Source organism: Bombina bombina, chromosome 5 (genome assembly GCF_027579735.1).
Source record: "Bombina bombina isolate aBomBom1 chromosome 5, aBomBom1.pri, whole genome shotgun sequence".
Lineage (NCBI taxonomy): Eukaryota > Metazoa > Chordata > Amphibia > Anura > Bombinatoridae > Bombina > Bombina bombina.
In genome coordinates, this window is record NC_069503.1 from 597507602 (window position 1) to 597527927 (window position 20326).

At 37.7% G+C, this 20326-nt stretch overlaps 1 protein-coding gene across 1 annotated transcript in view; it reads left to right on the forward strand.

Annotated features, from left to right (window-relative positions):
* The window catches only part of CNTNAP2 (contactin associated protein 2), a 2991056-nt gene that overhangs the window by 700128 nt on the left and 2270602 nt on the right, over positions 1-20326 (forward strand). Inside the window, exons 7-8 of the mRNA XM_053715812.1 lie at positions 1860-2044; positions 12735-12878. Coding sequence (XP_053571787.1) covers positions 1860-2044; positions 12735-12878 — 329 coding nt within the window. The remainder of the gene's footprint in view (positions 1-1859; positions 2045-12734; positions 12879-20326) is intronic.

Here is a 20326-nt window from a genome sequence, read left to right on the forward strand (position 1 = left end):
ATTTAGTCATATATATACACAACCCAAGGTATTGATCTAGGTACATATAGGTTTATTTGATGCCCCTATTTGGCCGCCAAATACAATCATATAAAAACATTGTTAACTTTTTTGCAAACTTTGGGTTTTTCACTGAAAATATTTAAACACGACAAATGATTGTAAAAGCTTCACTAGGGTCCCTTTTTGTTCATTAAACAGCAGTCATGTATGGCTTTGCCATTGTTTTTTGGAATTAGAAGACCGTTAATTGCTGCTGTGCACCACATTTCTAAAATTCCCGGCAGTAAAGGGGTTAATCAGGTAGCTTGTAAGGTTAATACTTGCTCTAGTGTAAAGATTACCTTCCCACTTGACAGCTTCTACCCCTTGATCCTTACCTGATCCCTCCCAAACAGCTCTCTTTCCTCCCCCCTCAACTGGTCACCACCATCTTAGGTACTGACACACAGTCTGTCAGTATGCAGTTAGGGACTTTTTATTTATTTTTTTATTTTATTTATTTGTTTCTGTGGTGTAGGGAATCTTCCTTAACCACCTACCTCCCTGATCACCACTCAAACGACTCTCTAACCCTCCCCCTACCTTCTGCCATTTTTGTTACTGGCAGAGTAAAGCAGATGTCTTCTGCCCCCAGCTGCAGTCTCCACTGTCTAAGCTAACAGTGGGGACCACAGCATGCACCACAGTGTTGGACGTAGGTACTACATCAATACAGTATGCTGGGCAACGTACTGTGTGACATGGTACCTACATATGTATTGTGCAAGGGGTTAAGAACTGAATTGTTCAGTGTAGGTGGGGATTTAACAGACAATTTCAAATGACAAAATAAAGGTAAAGGACTGAATTGTAAACAATTTAATACACTCTAGCAGGTAAAATGCATGACTGGGGGAAACAAATTGCAGTTTTATAGAATTTAAGAACCTGCAAGAAACAAACAATTTTACAATAAAGATTCTAATAATAATTATAGTTAATTTTACAGGTGTTTTTTCTGCTTTTTAAGGCTTATATCTATATTTATCTATAGAACTTCATGGTTCAAGATTGAAAAAAAAATATGGGTAAAGAAAATAGTTATGAAAGCTTTTACTTATTTTTTTTTATTATTGTTGAGATGTGGAAATGCTTGTACAAATCAGTGAAGCTTCAGAAAACTATTCATTATGTATATTTATTCTGTTTTCTATTAGAATTTTTCCAGGCCCACACAATGCATATTGTTACTGACTTCTTAATTAGACATAAATTTAGAAACTTGGCAAGAAGCGTTGGTGGCTACAGTTTTTCAGTTTATGTAATATATAAGCATTTGTCTCTTTATATTGGGCTAATTTGAAACTGTGTTAGTATTTTCATTATGCACCAACACTATAGTTAATATTAAAGGGAGACTAGACATTCTGCATCTAAAAGAGGGTGTTTTAAAATGTAAATTTTTTAACAGATGCTCCTATGCTGGAAAAAAAGGCTTAAATTATACTCATATCAAATTCATTTTGTTATTATTTGACAAACTGTCAAGTAATTCCTCACCCAATTGCTGTAATAAACTTACCAATATTACATAGTTTTCTTTTCTATAACCTATAAGCCCTATCCAGAACCTCCCCTGAGTGCAAATAAAGTTATACTGCTACTGTCCCAGCCAAAAGACAATTATAGCTAACCTTGCAACAAATTGCATTTAACCCTAACCAAGAGCCTTCCTCAATGCAATTAACTCTGTGAACCTGCAGGTTTTTGAGATACAGTGTGAAATAGCTGATATGCATTATTAGAGACAGAATATACAGTAATATTAGCGAGATTTTGTAAAATGATTAATAATGTATGGTGTTCTCCTGTTTCAGGCAGCAACCAGTATGGATCTATTTATGGTCACACATCTGTAACTTCGGGAAGTCTTCTGGATGACCACCACTGGCATTCTGTTATTATTGAACGCCATGGAAGAAATATTAACTTCACTCTTGACAGACACGTTCAACATTTCAAAACAAATGGAGACTTTGATTACCTAGACTTGGATTTTGAGGTAACAATAATGATAAATATATATTTTATTTCCCTTGCTATGCCATATTTAAAGAACATAAATGCTGGTTATTGTCTATCTGTCCCTGCCATTATTTTATGTATTGGTACTAATTTAATTAATAATTACAGATTGGTATGAGCACAACCATAAACATTTGCACATGAAATAACAAATACACACTCAGAGGACTATCTAGTATGTATATTTACATAGCCACACAGGCAATCAGATCTCCACTCTCACTCACACACACATACACAAACACATGATAACGCATTAACACATAGACTCACACACACAGATACACACACCCTCATCCACATACAAACATACTCACACACACAAACTCACACTCAGACACACTCACATAATATTTGAAGCTTAGAAATAAGTTTTTCAGGCCACCACGTGGTAGATGAGACATCTTGTAAACAGATATACAAATATAATAAAAAATATAGGTTGACTGTATGGATTTATTTACTAGTGAAAATATATTTATGACTAGATATTTATGACTAGAATTATAAGGGTTAAACCTGGCTCATTAAAGTCCAAGTTAACTAGATAACTATTAGGCCCCTTCCCACTAATTAAATATTTACACCTGCAGCAATGCTGGTGTTAAGACCAATGTGGATGCATTTATTTATAAACAATAAAACTAAGGCATGGAACACCCCATTTTTTAAGAGGATAACATTCCAATAACTGGTAGGAAGCAACTGAGTTCCTAAAATATTATTTCCAAACATTAGCAGGTCAGGGACCTGCTAATGTTTGTTATCTAAGTAGTTATCTAGGTAAGTTCATTCTGCAAAACTCCTGCTGAGCTTTGCCCAAAATATCCATGCCAGGCTTCCTCATAAGCTTAGGTCAGCAGACCCATGGGAAGGGGCACTCCTGGCTTTGACTTGAAGTATCATGCCCCTCTCATTAGCTCAACCTCATTCCATATAGACCCTGGCATAAAAATTTGGATGAGCCATTATTCCTGCCCAGTAGGGACCTGGGCAGTGCTAGCCATTTCACATGCACCCACCCAGGGGTGACAAAAATTAAAACTATGCACTTACAAGCAAAAAGAGCTTGTGCAAATGCCCATACTCCTTCCACAGCAACTAAGACACCCCTAAGGAATATGTTAGGGTTTGGGAGGGAGGGATAAACAGTTGATCCACAGAGTAAGATGAGCTTACATCCGCAGCCTTTTAGGTAAAGAACAAAGTTGCCATTTACACTGAACTAGAACCTTGACCTTTTAGGGAATGTTAAACCTTAAGGCTCTCCAGTCTAGATTCCTATACCTACAATTGTTTTAGAATCTATGCACCCATTTTACAAATTGTTATTTTCTTTCCTATGGCATAGAGAGTCCACGATTCATTCCAATTACAAAGAGCACTCCTTACCCATAACCCCAAGTCATTCTCTTTGCCTTGATCACGGGAGGATGGTGAAGAAGGTGTTTGAAGATTTTAATCCTTTAATGGGTACTTTTACCTGCAAGCAAGGATTTGGGGCTATGCTGTGTCCATGTCAATCTCCTAGGTAGAAGTAATGGTGGCTTTTAGCAGTTAGAAATAAAGCAAGGGCCAGCTCGCACCTTTTCTAACACTTATGCTACCCCTTTGATAGAAAATCAGAGTTGGTTTATCTGTTTGTTCTTTTTGTTCGGTTCCCTGACAGATGTTGGTGTATCAGTCACACCTTAGAAGCTGTTCCTGCCCTTCAGACAGATTTAACAGGTATGTGCTTTTGCCTTCTAGGTATTGGGGGCAGTACTTTAGAAGTTAATCCTCTGTGAATCTTTTGTATGGGACTCATTTTTTTTCCTGGGTATGGGAATTTGAGTGTGGGCTGTATTTCCTGAACAGGGGCATCTATGTGTATTTAAAAAAAAAATAGAATCTACAATAGGAGGAAAGTCTTAGGGGGTTAATATTTAGCCCTAGATTTTGAGGCTGAGAAGTCTGGATGTTTCAGGGTTATTTTGTTTTCCCTGTTTTGGTGTGTTTTTATTTTGGCAGTTTTTTGTTTTTAAATTTGGCGCTTGTTTTGTGCGCTTGAGGCCGGTGATGTTGCGGTCATGTTTTTCTCTGCTCTTCCGCTTTTGATTTTTCATAGCGTCTTGAGCAGCAGAGTGACGTGTTGCTTGGAGCTGCTGCTGGGGGCATTTATTTTCATTTGATCCGGTTGCTAGTGGGAGCTCATGGTTCCGGTGTGGTGAGTTACCTCAGTCAGTCTGAGGATATAGAGGTAGCGTCTTACTTCTGATCTGATGGGGTATTTTACATGTATTTAGTTTGTTTAATTCTGTGAGAATTTTCAAATACTTTTGCTACTATGGACACTGAACTAGATGTTGTAGCTTCCTTAGTTAAATGCTTACTTTGTTTAGAGGCTCAGATTATGCCTCCTATGCAATTGTGTTCCACATGTTTAGATAAGACTTTAAACTTTAAAGATAAAATGTATCCTGAGCTTGTCTCTCAGGATAATGCTGTCTAGGCCGTGCCTCAGTTACCTCCTCAGATGCCCCATTCTATTTCACATGAAGTGCCCTGCTGTTTCTCTCAGCCTCCTTCTGAATGTGTTTATTTACTTACGGATTTTGCTGCACAAATATCATCTGCTGTGTCTATAACTTTATCAGCTTTTCTGATTTCTGGTAAACGTAAAAAGGAAGTCCAAGTGTATTAATGTTGGTAAGGGTTCTGACTTAGCTAAGGCTGCATTAGTCAGTCTGTCACAGTTATCTGATAAATCCTCAGAGGCTTCTGAGGGAGAGTTATCAGATTCTGATACTGTTATGACCAATGCTACAGATTCAGAGGAGATTAATTTCAGATTTAAGTTAGAACATCTCTGGGTGCTTTCAAAGCAAGTACTTGCTACTTTGCATGAAGCTGATTCATCTGTTGCAGAGAATTCAAAGAGGTCTAGTAAACTTAATAGGGTATATGATGTACCTGCTTCTGTGGAAGTAGCTCCAGTTCCAGATCGTATGGCAGATATCATTACTCAGGAATTGGACAAGCCAGGGATTCCTTTTTCTCTGTTTCCCATTTTTAAAAAGATGTTTCCTGTTGCTGATGCTCTTCGTGACTCATGGCGCACAGTACCCAAGGTAGAGTGGGCTATCTCTACTCTGGCTAAGAAAACTACTATTCCTATTTAAGATAGTTGTTCTTTCAAAGATCCTATGGATAAGAAGCTTAAGTCTTTTTTTTAAGAAAATGTATATTCATCAGGGTTTGCAGTGGCAACCTGTTGCTAGTATTGCTACAGTTGCAGGGGCTGCATCTTATTGGTGTGATGATTTATCTAATCTTATCCTAGAGGAGACTACTATAGAGAAGATCTAAGATAGGATCATAGAGCTCTGTAGTTAAAATCTTGGTCTGCAAATGTTACATCCTAGTCTAAGCTGTTATCTTTGCCTTACAAGGGCAAAACCTTGTTTGGTCCAGGTCTGGCTGAGATTAGTTCTGACATTACTGGTGGAAAGGGTTCTTTCTTACCTAAGGATAAGAAGAATAGATCTAAGGGTCGTCAGAGTTCTAATTTTAATTCCTTTCATAACTTTAAGGGACAAAAGCCTTTATCTTCCAAATCGGATCATTCCAAGTCCTCTTGGAGGTCCGGTCAGCCCTGGAATAGGGGGAAGCAAACCAAGAAGCCTTCTACTGATTCCAAATCAACATGAAGGGGCCACCCCCAATACTGTAATGAATCAAGTAGGGGGCAGACTTTATTTTTTCGGCAGGCTTGGATACGAGATGTCCTGGATCCTTGGGCCATAGACATAGTATCCTACGGTTACAGAATAGGATTCAAGTCATCTCCTCCACGGGGCAGATTTCACCTGTCAAGGTTATCTGCAAATCAGATAAAGAGAGAAGCTTTCTTAAATTGTGTAAAGGACCTATCATCCCTGGGATTGATTGTCCCAGTTCCTCTAGAGTAACAGGCTCTAGGATTCTATTAAAATCTTTTTGTTGTTCCCAAAAAGGACTTTCTGTCCCATTTTGGATCTAAAGTGTCTAAACCAATTTCTCAAGGTTCTGTCCTTCAAAATGGAAACCATCCGGTCCATTCTCCCTTTGGTTCAAGAGGGTCAATTTATGATGACTATAGATCTGAAGGATGTGTATCTTCATGTTCCCATTCGCAGGGATCATTACCAGTATCTGATATTTGCTTTCCTAAACAAACATTTCCAGTTTGTTGCCCTTCCATTTGACCTTGCTAGAGCTCCCAGAATTTCCACTAAGGTTCTGGGAATCTTTTGGCAGTGGTCAGGTCTCAGAGTATTGCTGTGGTGCCTTATTTGGACAACATCTTAGTTCAGGCGCCATCTTTTCATCTAGCAAAATCTCATACAGAGATGTTGTTATCTATTCTACGTTCCCACGGGTGGAAAGTGAATCTGGAGAAGAATTCCCTTGTTCCAGATACAAGGGTATTTTTTTTTTTGGGACAATTATAGATTCTTTGTCAATGAAGATTTTTCTGACGGATGTCAGAAAATCAAAACTTCTTGCTTCATGCCATTCTCTCCAGTTTTTGATAAATCCATCAGTATCTCAATACATGGAGGTGATTGATCTGAGGGTAGCTTCTATTGACATCATTTCTTATACCCAGTTCCATCTGAGACCTCTGCAACTTTGCATGCTCAGACAATGGAATGGAGACCATTTGAATCTTTTGCAGAGGATAGCGCTGGATCCTCTAACAAGGGACTCTCTCTTGTGGTGGATGTCTCAGGATCATCTGTCTCAGGGCATGTGGGGTTCCTTAAAGGCACAGGATCTGTGGACTCAGGAAGAGTCTTCTCTTCCTATAAATATTTTGGAGTTGAGAGCAATCTTCAATGCTTTGACAGTTTGGTCTCAACTATGTTTGCTCCGGTTTATCAGATTTCTGTCGGACAATATCACCTCAGTAGCCTACATCAATCACCAGGGAGGAACTCGGAGTTCCTTAGCGATGAAGGAAGTGACTCGCATTCTTCAGTGGGCGAAATCTCTAGATTGTCATCGCTCTGCCATCCACATCCCAGGGGTAGACAACTGGGAAGCGGATTTTCTGAGCAGGCAGACTTTTCATCCCGGAGAGTGGGCTCTCCAACCAGAGGATTTCACAATGATAACCCTCAGATGGGGGGTTCCAGAGTAGGATTTGATGGCGTCTTGTCAAAACTCCAAACTTCCAAGGTATGGTTCAAGGTCAAGGGATCCTCAAGACATTTTGATAGACGCTCTGGCGGTTCCTTGGATATTCAATCTAGCATACCTATTTCCTCCATTTTCTCTTCTTCCACAAGTCATTGCTCGTGTCAAACAGGAGAGAGCGTCTGTGATCCTAATAGCTCCTGCATGGCCTTGCAGGATCTGGTTTACGGATCTGATAAGGATGTCATCTCTTCCACCATGGAAGTTGCCTCTCAGGAAGGAACTTCTAATTCAGGGTCAATTCCTTCATACAAATCTAGATTCTCTGAAGCTGACTGCTTAGAGATTGAATGCCTAGTTTTGGCTAGACATGGTTTTTCTGAAAAAGTCATAGATACTATGCTTAAGGCTCGTAAGCCTGTTACTCATAAGATTTACCATTGGGTATGGCATAAATATCTTTATTGGTGTGATTCAAAGGGGTTTTCTTGGAACAAAGTTGAAGTTCCTTGAATGTTTTTCTTCAGGATGGCCTGGAAAAAGTTTTGTCAGTCAGTACTCTAAATGGTCAGATTTTGGCATTGTCCATTCTTCTGCACAAACGTTTGGCAGTTCTGCCAGATGATCAGTCTTTTGTTCATGCTTTGGTCAAAAATAAGCCTGTGTTTAAATCGGTTGGAGCCTTAATCTTGTTCTTAAGGTTTTGCAGCAGGCTCAGTTTGAGCCGATGCATTCTATTGGGATTAAGTTGTTATCTTGGAAGGTTTTGTTTCTTATTGCTATTGCTTCTGCTCACAGAGTTTCTGAACTTTCGGCTCTGCAATTTGATTCCCCTTACCTTATTTTTCATGCTGATAAGGCAGTCCTTCGCACTAAGCTAGGGTTTCTCCCTAAGGTAGTGTCAGATCGCAATATTAATCAGGAAATTGTTGTTCCCACTTTTTGTCCTAATCCTTCTTCCCAGAAGGAACGTCTTTTGCATAATTTGGATGTTGTGCGTGCTCTTAAATTTTACCTTCAAGAAACTAAAGATGTTCGGAAATCTTCTGCTCTGTTCATTGTTTTCTCTAGTAAACGTAAGGGTCAGAAGGCCACTTCTACTACTCTTTCTCTCTGGTTGAGAAGTGTTATTCGTTTAGCTTATGAGACGGCTGGACAGCAGCCTCCTGAGAGAGTTATGGCTCATTCCACTAGAGCAGTCTCATCTTCGTGGGCTTTCAAGAATGAAGCCTCTGTGGAACAAATTTGCAAGGCAGCCACATGGTCCTCTATTCATACTTTTTCAAAATTTTACAAATTTGATAATTTTGCCTCGGCTGAGGCTTCTTATGGGAGACAGGTTCTTCAAGCGGTGGTGCCTTTGGTTTAGGCCTAACTGTCTTGTTTCTCCCTTTCGTTCCGTGTCCTCTAGCTTGGGTATTGGTTCCCACTAGTAATTGGAATGAATTGTGGACTCTCTATGCCATAGGAAAGAAATCAAAAGTTATGCTTACCTGATAAATTTCTTTCTTTCAGGTCATAGAGAGTCTACGACCCACCCTTGTTTATATTCAGATGACAGTTTTTTCTGTACAATTCTTAAGGCACCTCTATATCCTTGTGTTACTTCTTTTTCTGTTCCCTTCAGCCACATGACTGGGGGTTATGGGTAAGGGAAGTGATACTTAACTGCTTTGCTAGGGTGCTCTTTGCCGCCTCCTGCTGGCCAGGAGTGAATATCCCACTAGTAATTGGAATGAATCCTGGACTCTCTATGTCGGGAAATAAATACATTTATCAGGTAAGCATAAATTTTGTTTTTTAAAGGATCTCCAAATCATGCAGGTGTATACAATGCTACATTATAAATGTATAAACCAAGGTTAACATTAATGGAAAGCAATATTATCCAAAGTTATTCACAAAATAAAAGTTTGTGAGCTAAAATAATAAAGACATTTCAAGCAATGATGCTGGCAGATGTTAAAATTTATTTTGTAGTTAATGTAATGTTTTTGCACTCATTCCAAGATGATAACATTTTCTGTAGAAGCCCAGAAACTTAGAATTTAACTACTAAAGGCAATTTAAATAAAACAGAACTGTCTCAATATGTGCTTTGTCTTTATGTTCTTAAATTAAAAGGTAGCTTTCTGGATACTGTTTTTTTATAATTCTTCTAACTGCTTCATATCTCAGCAAGATGCTATGTTTCTAAGAATTGTAATATTTGTGATCAAAGTGACTTGCATCTACAAACAGACAGATGTTTGTTCCCCATATATTTAAAGACATTTTACATTTATATGAAGCAAAATTTGCTGTTTTGATCATTTTGACAATATATTACAGTCATTTATAAAATATAATACACTTACCATTTATCAGTTGTATATTATATTAAAACTTACTTTTTTACCTTGTTAACAGGACAAAGAAGTTATTAAAAAAAAAAAAAGATATTTTAGAAAAAAACTATTCATATTCCAGGTTTTATTTTTTTCTAAATTTATGCACCCATGTCTTCAAATATGACTACCTCGCTCATTCTGAATATATGGAATCCATTTCTCTTTATATATGTGGACAAAGTTCAGAACCAGGGAACCTGTCTGCCTTGGATTACTGTGTGTCAAGTGATAACGCCTTATTTTGTTTGGTCATTAACCCAATATGCAGGAGTAATACTCAGAATACAGAAACAGGCCAGAGGGTCAAAATTAGGAATCAATCCAAATAAGTCTCTTATCAAGCTTTAAGGAAATTCAGTAGCAGGCACAGGTCATATACCTAAAGACAGTCCAACAGCAAAGTACAAATAGGGGTAAGGCAATACCAGAGTCTAGGGAAGTAGCCAGGGTCAAAAACAGCAATCAGTCCTTACTCCAAACATCACAAAAAATGGGATGAGGCAAAGGACATATCCAGGAAAGTTAGCTAGGCTCAGGAATACAAATTCAGAGGGGAAAACAGGATACACATTCTAAGAAGCATGTACTAAGTGCACAAATGTTTGAGCACTAAGTGCAAACAACATGGAAAGTTTAAAGTGACAGGCTGCACCTTTAAAGGGACATAAAACAGGTTGAGATCTGGGCATATCCTTAAAGGGTTAATTAATAAAAAAAATAGTAGGGCTGCAACTAACGATTATTTTCATAATCGATTAATCGGCCGATTATTTTTTCGATTAATCGACTAATCGGATAAAAAATAAATAAATATTTTTTTCCTATATTTAAAATAAAATCCACACACTGAGTGTTATAAATATAAACTTCTGACTAAAACTTTACATTAAAACAACTGTTGGTCCAATTTTTTAAGCAGCAGAACAAATTTTTATAATTAAGTAAAACAAAACCACAAACTGTTTGAAAAGAGGTAGAAGTAGTAAGAGTTAGACTATCACTGTTTATAACATTCTGCTATTCACTCTTTCAGAAACTTTGCATTGAAATGCAAAAATGTCAACATGTCCACATGCTCCTAGCTGAGGCTGGCTCTTTTTGCCTGCAGCAGAGAAGAGCCACTCAGATGGTGTTGAGGTGCCTGAGATGCATAAATAGGGTTTTGTTAATTTCACCAAGGTGGGCTATTTATCTTTGTTAGTTCCACCAATGCAAGGGGCCTCTCAACAAAGTAAGCCTGGACTTCATTTTAACATAAAAATATCTTGAATATATATGCAGTGTAAATAACCATCTATAAGGTTAGGGGGGGGAAATATCTAATCCACTCTTAAAATAACAGATATATACTTACAGAGGTTGAATTTGGTACATATTCCAATTAATTAAAAATAGGAAGAAAAATAAAAAAGGCAAAAGGGCTAAAGACTATATATATATCAGTAAAAGGACACAGCTTTACACATTTATCTATAGAATACATATAATCAACAATAGCAAGTGATCCACTAAAAATTGTGCAAACAGGTAATAGTGACATCAATTCATATAACAAATGCCATCAATCTAGGGCTAGGTGTAAATAACAAACTCGCCACTAGATCATGCAAAGTATAGTCCCAAATCACCTGATTGTATATAAACAATCCAAATTATGACTCCTATTTTATTTATGGGTTGCACATAAGACAGGAGTAGTTGTAAACTTAAAAATAAACTTATATATAGTGTCCTAAAAAAGTGAAAAGTAAACGTCTGTAGATGTCCTTTAGGCTAAGGGCATAACCATAAAACACACCACCATGTACAGGAGCTCATTGGAGGGAAGCAGCTGGTGCTGTGCACAGACCAACTAATTGCAAACCAACTAATCGATTATGAGATTCGTTGACAACTATTTTCATAATCGATTATTATCGATTATGTCAATTAGTTGTTGCAGCTCTAAAAAATAGTTTGCATAAAATTTTTTTTTTAAATTGCAGGCAAGTATTTTAAAATAATTTTCAAAAATAAGCAAACTGAATTACATAGCTATGCTGCCTGGAGCAGCCAACTCCACCCACACATATCAGTGTTTAGACACAGGCATTGTATTTAAACTGAGTTCACAGCTTTTAGGCATGCTCCAGCAGATAATCACTGTGCATTTTTGCATTCTACTAAAATAACAATAGATATAGATACAGACATAGAAGGAAATGTGTGGGGGTAGTTAGAGCTTTACAATTCAGAAACTAAAAAAATAGGGTTAATGGAGAGGCAATGCAGTATAAATTTGCAGGTAAAGTAATTGAAGTACATATTATATTATTTTGTCTCTATCCCAACTTATTTTATGTCCCTTTATTGTCTGAGCACTGAGTGCAAACAACATGGAGGACTTAAAGGGACAGGTTCCTGCATCAGAGAAAGGGCAGCCATGTCAGGACCCTTTACCTTCTTTAGAAGATGGAAACATTTACAAAAATAACTGATTAAAAACTGTAAAATCTTCAGCTCACCCATACAGATTTACTATTCACTCCAGTGTAGCAGAGAAGTGGCTAGGGTAAATTATGAAAAAGGCTCTGTTGCTCCAGTCATCTGCCAGAGCCCAAGCAGAAGAGAATCATTTAGACTGGGCAGGGATACAAGGGAGTGAACCATGCTATGTCCGTCTTCACCATCTGCATCCTGATGCTTCTGAGGAGGGTTAACTATGGGCACACCAATCCACATCACTTTCACTGTCCCACAAATTACAGCAAATGACACTCGTTTGCAGTCGGCCCCTGGCTCAACGCATCATAAAGATGAGGCAAGTGGTAACGCAGCACCTGGAGGCTGCATGCGTGCCCTGCTCCACCCCACATCTCCACTAACAAAAGAAGCCTGTGCGCAAATGCTAATTGTGTGCCTGTGCGCAGGTAATAAGCAGATCATTTTATAAAAGTTTAGCAATCCCTGGCTATGAGGCTCCTAAGGCCGCCTTTAAATCTGGCCCATATTGTATTTTAAAGTAAAGTATTGATTTAAAGTTGATGTATACTCTACATGTTTTTTTCAAAATTCTAAAAAAACAAAAAAAAAAAAAACTAATTTATTAAGTTTAACATTTTTTTTTTCTCGTTAAAGTTGACTTTCGGAGGTATGCCATTCTCTGGAAAGCCTAGCTCAAGCAGTCGGAAAAACTTTAAAGGTTGTATGGAGAGTATCAACTACAATGGAAATAACATTACTGATCTTGCACGAAGAAAGAAGATGGATCCATACAATGTTGTAAGTCATTTGTTACCTACTTTGACTTATCTTATTCTTTTACAAAACAATGCGGACAATAGACACTTAAATACGTTAGGCTGTTTTTATGTTTAATTAAATTACTTTCGTCTGAATTCAGGAACAATAAGTAATGTTCTGGCTGCTAAAACCAATTAGGAACAACATTAGATTTTTGTTGTGTACATTTTGGAATTCCCAGTGTTTTGCACTGAACTTGAAAATTAAAGAATTACTAAACTGAAGCTATATTTTATTATATTACAAAAGCAAAATGGGCATAAAATTAAGTTTGTATAGCCAAATCATAAAACCCTTATTTTATCTGAGACCTGATTTATAAGTATATACAATTATAACCAAAATTATAACCATCCTTTGTTAAAATGCATAGGTAAAGTCAAACCAAGTTCCAGTTTTATAAAAAGAGCTAAATTATTAAAACAACTTTATGAAAATATGTGTTTGAATACTAATTTGAATTTATATTTAATACATTTGAACTGCACAAATAATGGGACCAAACATGACAGTTTTAAGCCTATCTCAGAGAAATAAAAATCTGTAGCACACTTAAGTCACAATTACAATGTAATACACGTCTAATTTTTAATTTTCAGTCCAGCAGTTATTATTACTATTTTGCTCAGCAATCAGCAATACATAAATCAACTTTAAAGTCCTTGATTTAATATGAGGATACATATGGTAATGTATCACACCCATTCAAAGTCCTTGATTAAATGTGACAGAAAGCTCTTGTAATGTTTTAGCTTCAAATATAAATGTCCAAAGGATCTGACGGCTTACAGTACTTCTACTCATAAGTTGTTCCAATGAAACATCAGACTGCATAAAGGATCCTCTTAAACTATAGTATTTAATTAAAACAAAATTAAAAACACATTCATAAACCCACAAGTAGGTATTCTTTTTTTTTTTTAATAATTTTTTTATTGAGGTAAAAAAGAAAACATTACAGTCACATAGTACTACAAAAAGCATGGGGAACATAAGACATTAATGCAAATATGTAGTCGAAGTAGTTTAATCACAAATACATTCCTATGGACATAGTAAAATAAAATAATTTTTTAAAAAAACAGAACCTCACTTGGTTTTTTTTTTTGGTTTTTTTTTCCCCCCATTAATTTAAAGCCTAAACATAAATGTAAATGCATGTATAAATGTAGGTGACCTCCGTTACAAATAGTCAACAAAAACAAAAATAGAAATATACTTATGCGGAATAGTCACTCATAAAAAGTCCTACAATTATTTTTAATTGCCTATAAACATTGCTAGTGAAATTATGAATACCTGTACATACAGGAGGACAAAAGAAAAGTGATCCAATACAGCTCAACTACATTTAGGTGATGTAAAATTATAGTAGTTTAAGAAATGACATTCTCAGAATTTAATGCCACCCAGGGCCGGTGGGTTGGCGCCAGACTCCAATACTACTCAAACAGGGGTACGTACCATACATCCTTTAAACCAGTATCTACCTCTATAGTTGTATTAGAGTAAAATATATTGATCCTATTTCTGGTCTGGCATTCCATAACAGATAAGCAATAAATAATCTCTATCAAAAATAGTGCAGGCTATGGTATCAATATATGTAGCTATAGGGACATAACAATAAATTTGTTATGAACGTAAAAAAGAGGCTTAAAATAAGATATTAAAGAAACCTAATATTAAATACGGTATATATCAAGGGAAACCGTATGGATAGGGGGCAGGAGTCCAATTAATTCGCTGTGCAGAATATTTTATGTAACTTTTATAAGACCTTTTTATAAGGGGGGAGCTATTGTGTGTATAACTATGTGTTAGTGGAGTTAGTAGTGGCTAAGGGGCTGCGATGGGGAAAATCTAATAACAAAAAACAATAGGCTAGGTTCACACTAAGGACCTGGCTGAGAGTGGCAGTAGTGTAATAAACCAGATTTAACAGTAGGGGGGGACATTAGTAAATTTTCAACTTAGAAAGAGTAGCAATAGTGGTCTACTAACATACATGCAGCTATAATGCGATCCCCAAAGCCTCATAGTGAAGTGAACATGAGTAAAAATGGCCTCATACTCTAATAAACCCTCCTATATAGTATACTTCTAACAAACATTTGCCCAACAGGAAATATAAAGCCTAAGCTTACAACATAAGATCAGTAGAGTAGCATCCTTTAACTAAAGGAAAATAAACAATTCATAAAATAATTAACCTCAGATGTATAAATATGGCTTAAGGACTTCTGATGACACAAAATAGGCAAACAAATAACAAATGCGTTATATAAAAAGAACAACAAAAGAAGGGTAATATCAGAGCTGACTTTGCTTAAAGTACATCCTCCTATTCAACAGCTCAAAAAAAAAGAAAAAAAAAAGTGGATTACCCCTACAGTTCATCATCCATGTCCCCATTATTCAATCTTAAATATCATCATCGGAGCCTGTAGGTCTAACTATGAAAGCTTCGGGTAAGTATGCAGCAGCACAGGGGAATCTTGATTACGGGAGCAAAGTAATCCACTGCGCATTAATAAGTAAGTCAGCCAACCCCTACTTTAAAGACTGTGAGGCTTTGGAGGTAAAAGCATAGCACCTGATGATCATGTCTGTGATGTGCATAGCGTCCTGTATCATACCATGGAAGTAATAATGGCAGCCCCACTATTATTGCGATGTACAAGGGGTTCCGGGAGTGATTCAGTCACCCGCTCAGGATGCAGTTGGCATGTTGTGGGAATAAGGATGTCCCTACAGGGATAAAGGACGCCATGTCCACACATCAACATGTCCTCGCCCAGCACCGGTGTCACACAACAACAACAAAGGGAGAACGGCCACATCTTTGCAGACGTCAACAGAAGCTGCACGTCCAGAACTCAAGGAAAGTGCCTGCGGCAGGAACCGATCTCCCGCATGACACAACAATCCCACACTCAACCCAGGGTCCGCAGCAGAACAGCTCCCAACTCCATCAGCATGGCTTGGCACTTCATTAGACCGGTAGGTATAAGTATCTCCCTGCTGCATGGGATCAAGATGGAGGTGCGCAGACCCAAGAGCTGGAACCTCAGTGTAGTTACCCTGGTGAATGGATGCATCGGTAAAGTACACGCTGTGGGCGATGTGCTGATCAGCTGGTCGTATATGCTTGGCATCTGTTGTCACTGCACCAGAGCAGCATTTATTCAGCAATAGAGCCAAGCTAGCAAAATGATTATGCAGCAGCTGCGTCACAGCTAACCTCCATTCATCCAGGGCCTCCGATATGGCAGATCCTCTGATCTTATCACAAGGTTAGAAAAGTCTATCCAGGAATCTCTATCGTCTCCGGTATCGCTAAGTAAAGATAGGATCCCAAGCAGTATATAAAGGATTATTGTAGATATAGATTAACACCATTTATAATGTATTAGAGCCAGGAGCTCTTGCCGTGCACGTCTGACTCCTTTGGTAGCTGGCTCCGCCCCCCACAAGTAGGTATTCTACTCACACGTTCTACCCTCAAAGGAATATAATTTGCTTATGTGAAATAATTCATTAAATATGTCATAAAGCATAACATAATTCTCTAACTGTGAAATACTATCCTATATCATGTTCCAAAGGCACAAACAGCATATCACAGGCCTTATAAAAATAAACACATGGCCATATCATAAAAGAAACATCCAACTGGGCAAGATCCAATAGGTTTAAGTTTATTAAAAATAAAGTCCAACCCCAGAAACAGTCCAGTAGTATTTTATGGTTGTAATAACCATACAAACATGGTGGCATAACATACTCATTAAAGGGACATTATGAAACACAAATTTTTTTTTTCATGATTCAGATAGAGAAAACAATTTTTTAACAACTTTCTAATTTACTTCTATTATTTAATTTGTTTCATTCTCTTTGTATCTCTTGTTGAAGTAGCAGCAATGCACTACTTGTTTCTAACTGAACACAAGGGTAAGCCAATCACAAGGGTGAGCCAATGACAATCGGCATATATATGCAGCCACCAATCAGCAGCCAGAACCTAGGTTCTTTGCTGCTCCTGAGCTTGCCTAGATAAATCTTTCCGCAAAAGGATAACAAGAGAAAGAAGCAAATTAAATAGCATAAGTACATTGGAAAGTTGTTTAAAATTGCATCATTTATCCGAATCATGAAAGAAAAATTTTGTGTTTCATGTCCATTTAACTCAAGATTAGTGATGTCGCAAATAGTTCGCGATGTTCGATCCACCCCCTTTTCGTCATCATTAAGTAATACTTTGACCCTGTACCTCACAGTCAGAAGACACATTTCAGCCAATCAGCAGCAGACCCTCCCTCCCAAACCCTCCTACCTCCTGGACAGCATCCATTTTAGATTCATTTGGAAGCTGCATTCTTAGTGAGAGGAGGGACAGTGTAGCTGCTGCTGATTTAATAGGGAAATCAATAGCTAGGCTAGTGTATTCAGTGTCCACTACAGTCCTGAAGGACTCATCTGATCTCTGCTGTAAGGAAAGCACCCTAAAAAGCCCTTTTTAGGGCTAGAACATGTCTGCTTTTTTTTTCTTCCTGTGTAATCTAATTGCAGTTGCCTGCCTGCCTGCGTGTGTGTCAGTCTAACAGCGTATACTGTGCCCACTTGCCCAGTGCCACCACTCATATCTGGTGTAACAGTAGTGTAGATTTTTAAAAAAACAACACTTTTTTGACTGTGTTAAATAATAGCAGTCAGTTTCCTTCACACGTGTGCGTTTCAGTGCCTGCCTGCCAGGGCACAGTGTCACCTTAGGCCTTGAAGCCCACCTCTTTCAGATTGCATTTTAACAGTTTTTCACCACTAGAGGGTGTTAGTTCACGTATTTCATATAGATAACACTGTGCTCATGCACGAGAAGTTATCTGGGAGCAGGCACTGATTGGCTAGACTGCAAGTCTGTCAAAAGAACTGAAAAAAGGGGCAGTTTGCAGAGGCTTAGATACAAGATAATCACAGAGGTTAAAAGTATATTATTATAAATGTGTTAGTTATGCAAAACTGGGAAATGGGTAATAAAGGGATTATCTATCTTTTAAAACAATAAAAATTCTGGTGCAGATTGTCCCTTTAAACGGGGAGTTTGGTCTGTCACTGTGAAGCGGGGGTAACCCTTACACTACCTGATCGATACAACATCATACCTGATGTTTTAAAGCACGTTGTTCCAAACAATTTTTGCAATGTTAGGTGATTTATGCCCTTTATGGATTAAAACCAGACTCTGCAACTATGTAATTTTCCATGGGAGTTTTGCCATGGATCCCCCTCCGGCACGCCACAGTCCAGGTGTTAGTTCCCTTGAAACAACTTTTCCATCACTATTGTGGCCAGAAAGAGTCCCTGTGGGTTTTAAAATTCTCCTGCCTATTGAAGTCTATGGCGGTTCGCCGGTTCGCCGGTTCGCCCGTTCGCGAACAGTTGCGGAAGTTCGCAAACGCAAAATTTTAGGTCCGCGACATCACTACTCAAGATGTAAATCTCCAAAAAAATGTTTAACTATTAGTGAAAACAAAAACTTTGTAATGTTCTTTCCTTTCTTATTTTGCTTTTTTTTTGTAATGTAGCGCTTAAAATTGTATTTTTCCCAATGCCCTCATAAAAACTGAAGTACATTCTGCCCTGGCCCTAACCCTGACCCCCCCTAAATGCTTCAGATCGGTTGCTTGATGTGTTCAACAGCTTATTTATATATCTCTCTGACACAAGCAAAGGTGGTGAGATAAATAATAACTCTGAGACTTTCCAAGTGGTGAGTCTCTGGATTGTAAAACGCAGTAAAATACAAATATGTTCTAAATTTAAGGTTGTAAAACAGCTGAAATTTGCCTTTTCACTTGCACCTTCTGGGATGACGATATAGCACCATGCATATTTCTGTATTTAAAGTAATAAAGATTTGATACATTTTTATTTATTTTTTATTTTCACCAGACCTTTTTGTAATGCAAATTTTGCCATTAAGTTTAAATATTTTTAAAACATTTTATTTTATATGCAGATCTTTCCAAGCAAGTGGTTCACCTATCTATCATCTATCTATCGATCGATCGATCGTTCGATCTATCTATCTATCTATCAGTCTATCTGTCTGTCTCTAGCATTCTGTCTGTCTGTCTCTATCTATCTATCTATCTATCTATGGATCTATCTATAGATCTATCTATCTATATATCTATCTATCTGTTTGTCTGTCTCTATCTATCTAGATATCATCTACCTATCTGTCTCTGCCTGTCTATCTAGAGTTACTGTATATAACAGACTGCAATGTCCCTTTAAAAAATGTATCTCTGTAATTAAAGCAAAATACTAACTATGTCCCAGATTTTAAGTGGAGTGCTAATGAAAGTGAAGATATCAATATCGCTGGACCTCGATAAAATTAGAGCACAAATTGATATTACAAGTTCATGGTAAAACTGAATAACTAGATAACGTTTACTGGGGCCGGCATACCTTTAGCGAATGGAGCTCGATGCCCCTGTTTCTGCGCGAGACTTCAGGCTCGCCAGAAACAGCAGTTATGAAGCAGAGGTCTAAAGACCGCTGCTCTATAACTTGTCTGCGGTCTTCAATCTGCCCGATCCTATATGATCAGGCGGATTGACACCCCCTGCTAGCAGCCAATTGGCCGGGAATCTTCAGGGGGCGGTATTGCACAAGCAGTTTAAAGAACTGTTTGTGCAATGATAAATGCTGACAGTGTATGCTGTCGGCATTTATCGATGTACGACGGACATGATATGCTACATCGTATCATGTCCGCTCGCACTTTGGTAAATTGGCCCCCATATGTTTAATGCATATTGTAACTGCGCCAAACATTGCTCATATTACAAGTTTAAAGTTGTGGGTTGTGCTTAATTGAAAACCAAAATAGCTCTAGAAGAATTAGCATGACCTGAGACCTGAAGTAAAGTATTAGGGATAAAATAAAAGTTTCACAATATACATATATATTTACTGGGAACACACAGTTCCCTATAGACCACTATGTAAAGGCACTTTTCAGTGTATTATTACACCACATTTAACCCCATAAAACTGCTTAGTGCAATTTTTTTTTATACTAGAAACAATCTCTAAAGTTTAAGGCCAATTGTTTAATTTCGGAGAGGTACCAATAGCTAGTAAATTTGCCTGGTTACGGGCACGCAATAACTTAGTGCTCCACTTGTGATTAGGGTTGCCACCTCGACCATATTTTCCTGGACACTTATGAGTTATACATGCTGCAGGGTTTGCAGAGAGGAACATGAATAGTACCTGTTCAGTGTTACTATTTGTGTGCTGTCCAGGGTTTAAATGTACATTTCTACCTGCACACCCTGCAGCATGTATAACTAATTAAAGTCACATGGCAAATCAGTTTTTCGCAGTTGTGAAAACACAGCGTGTGTTAT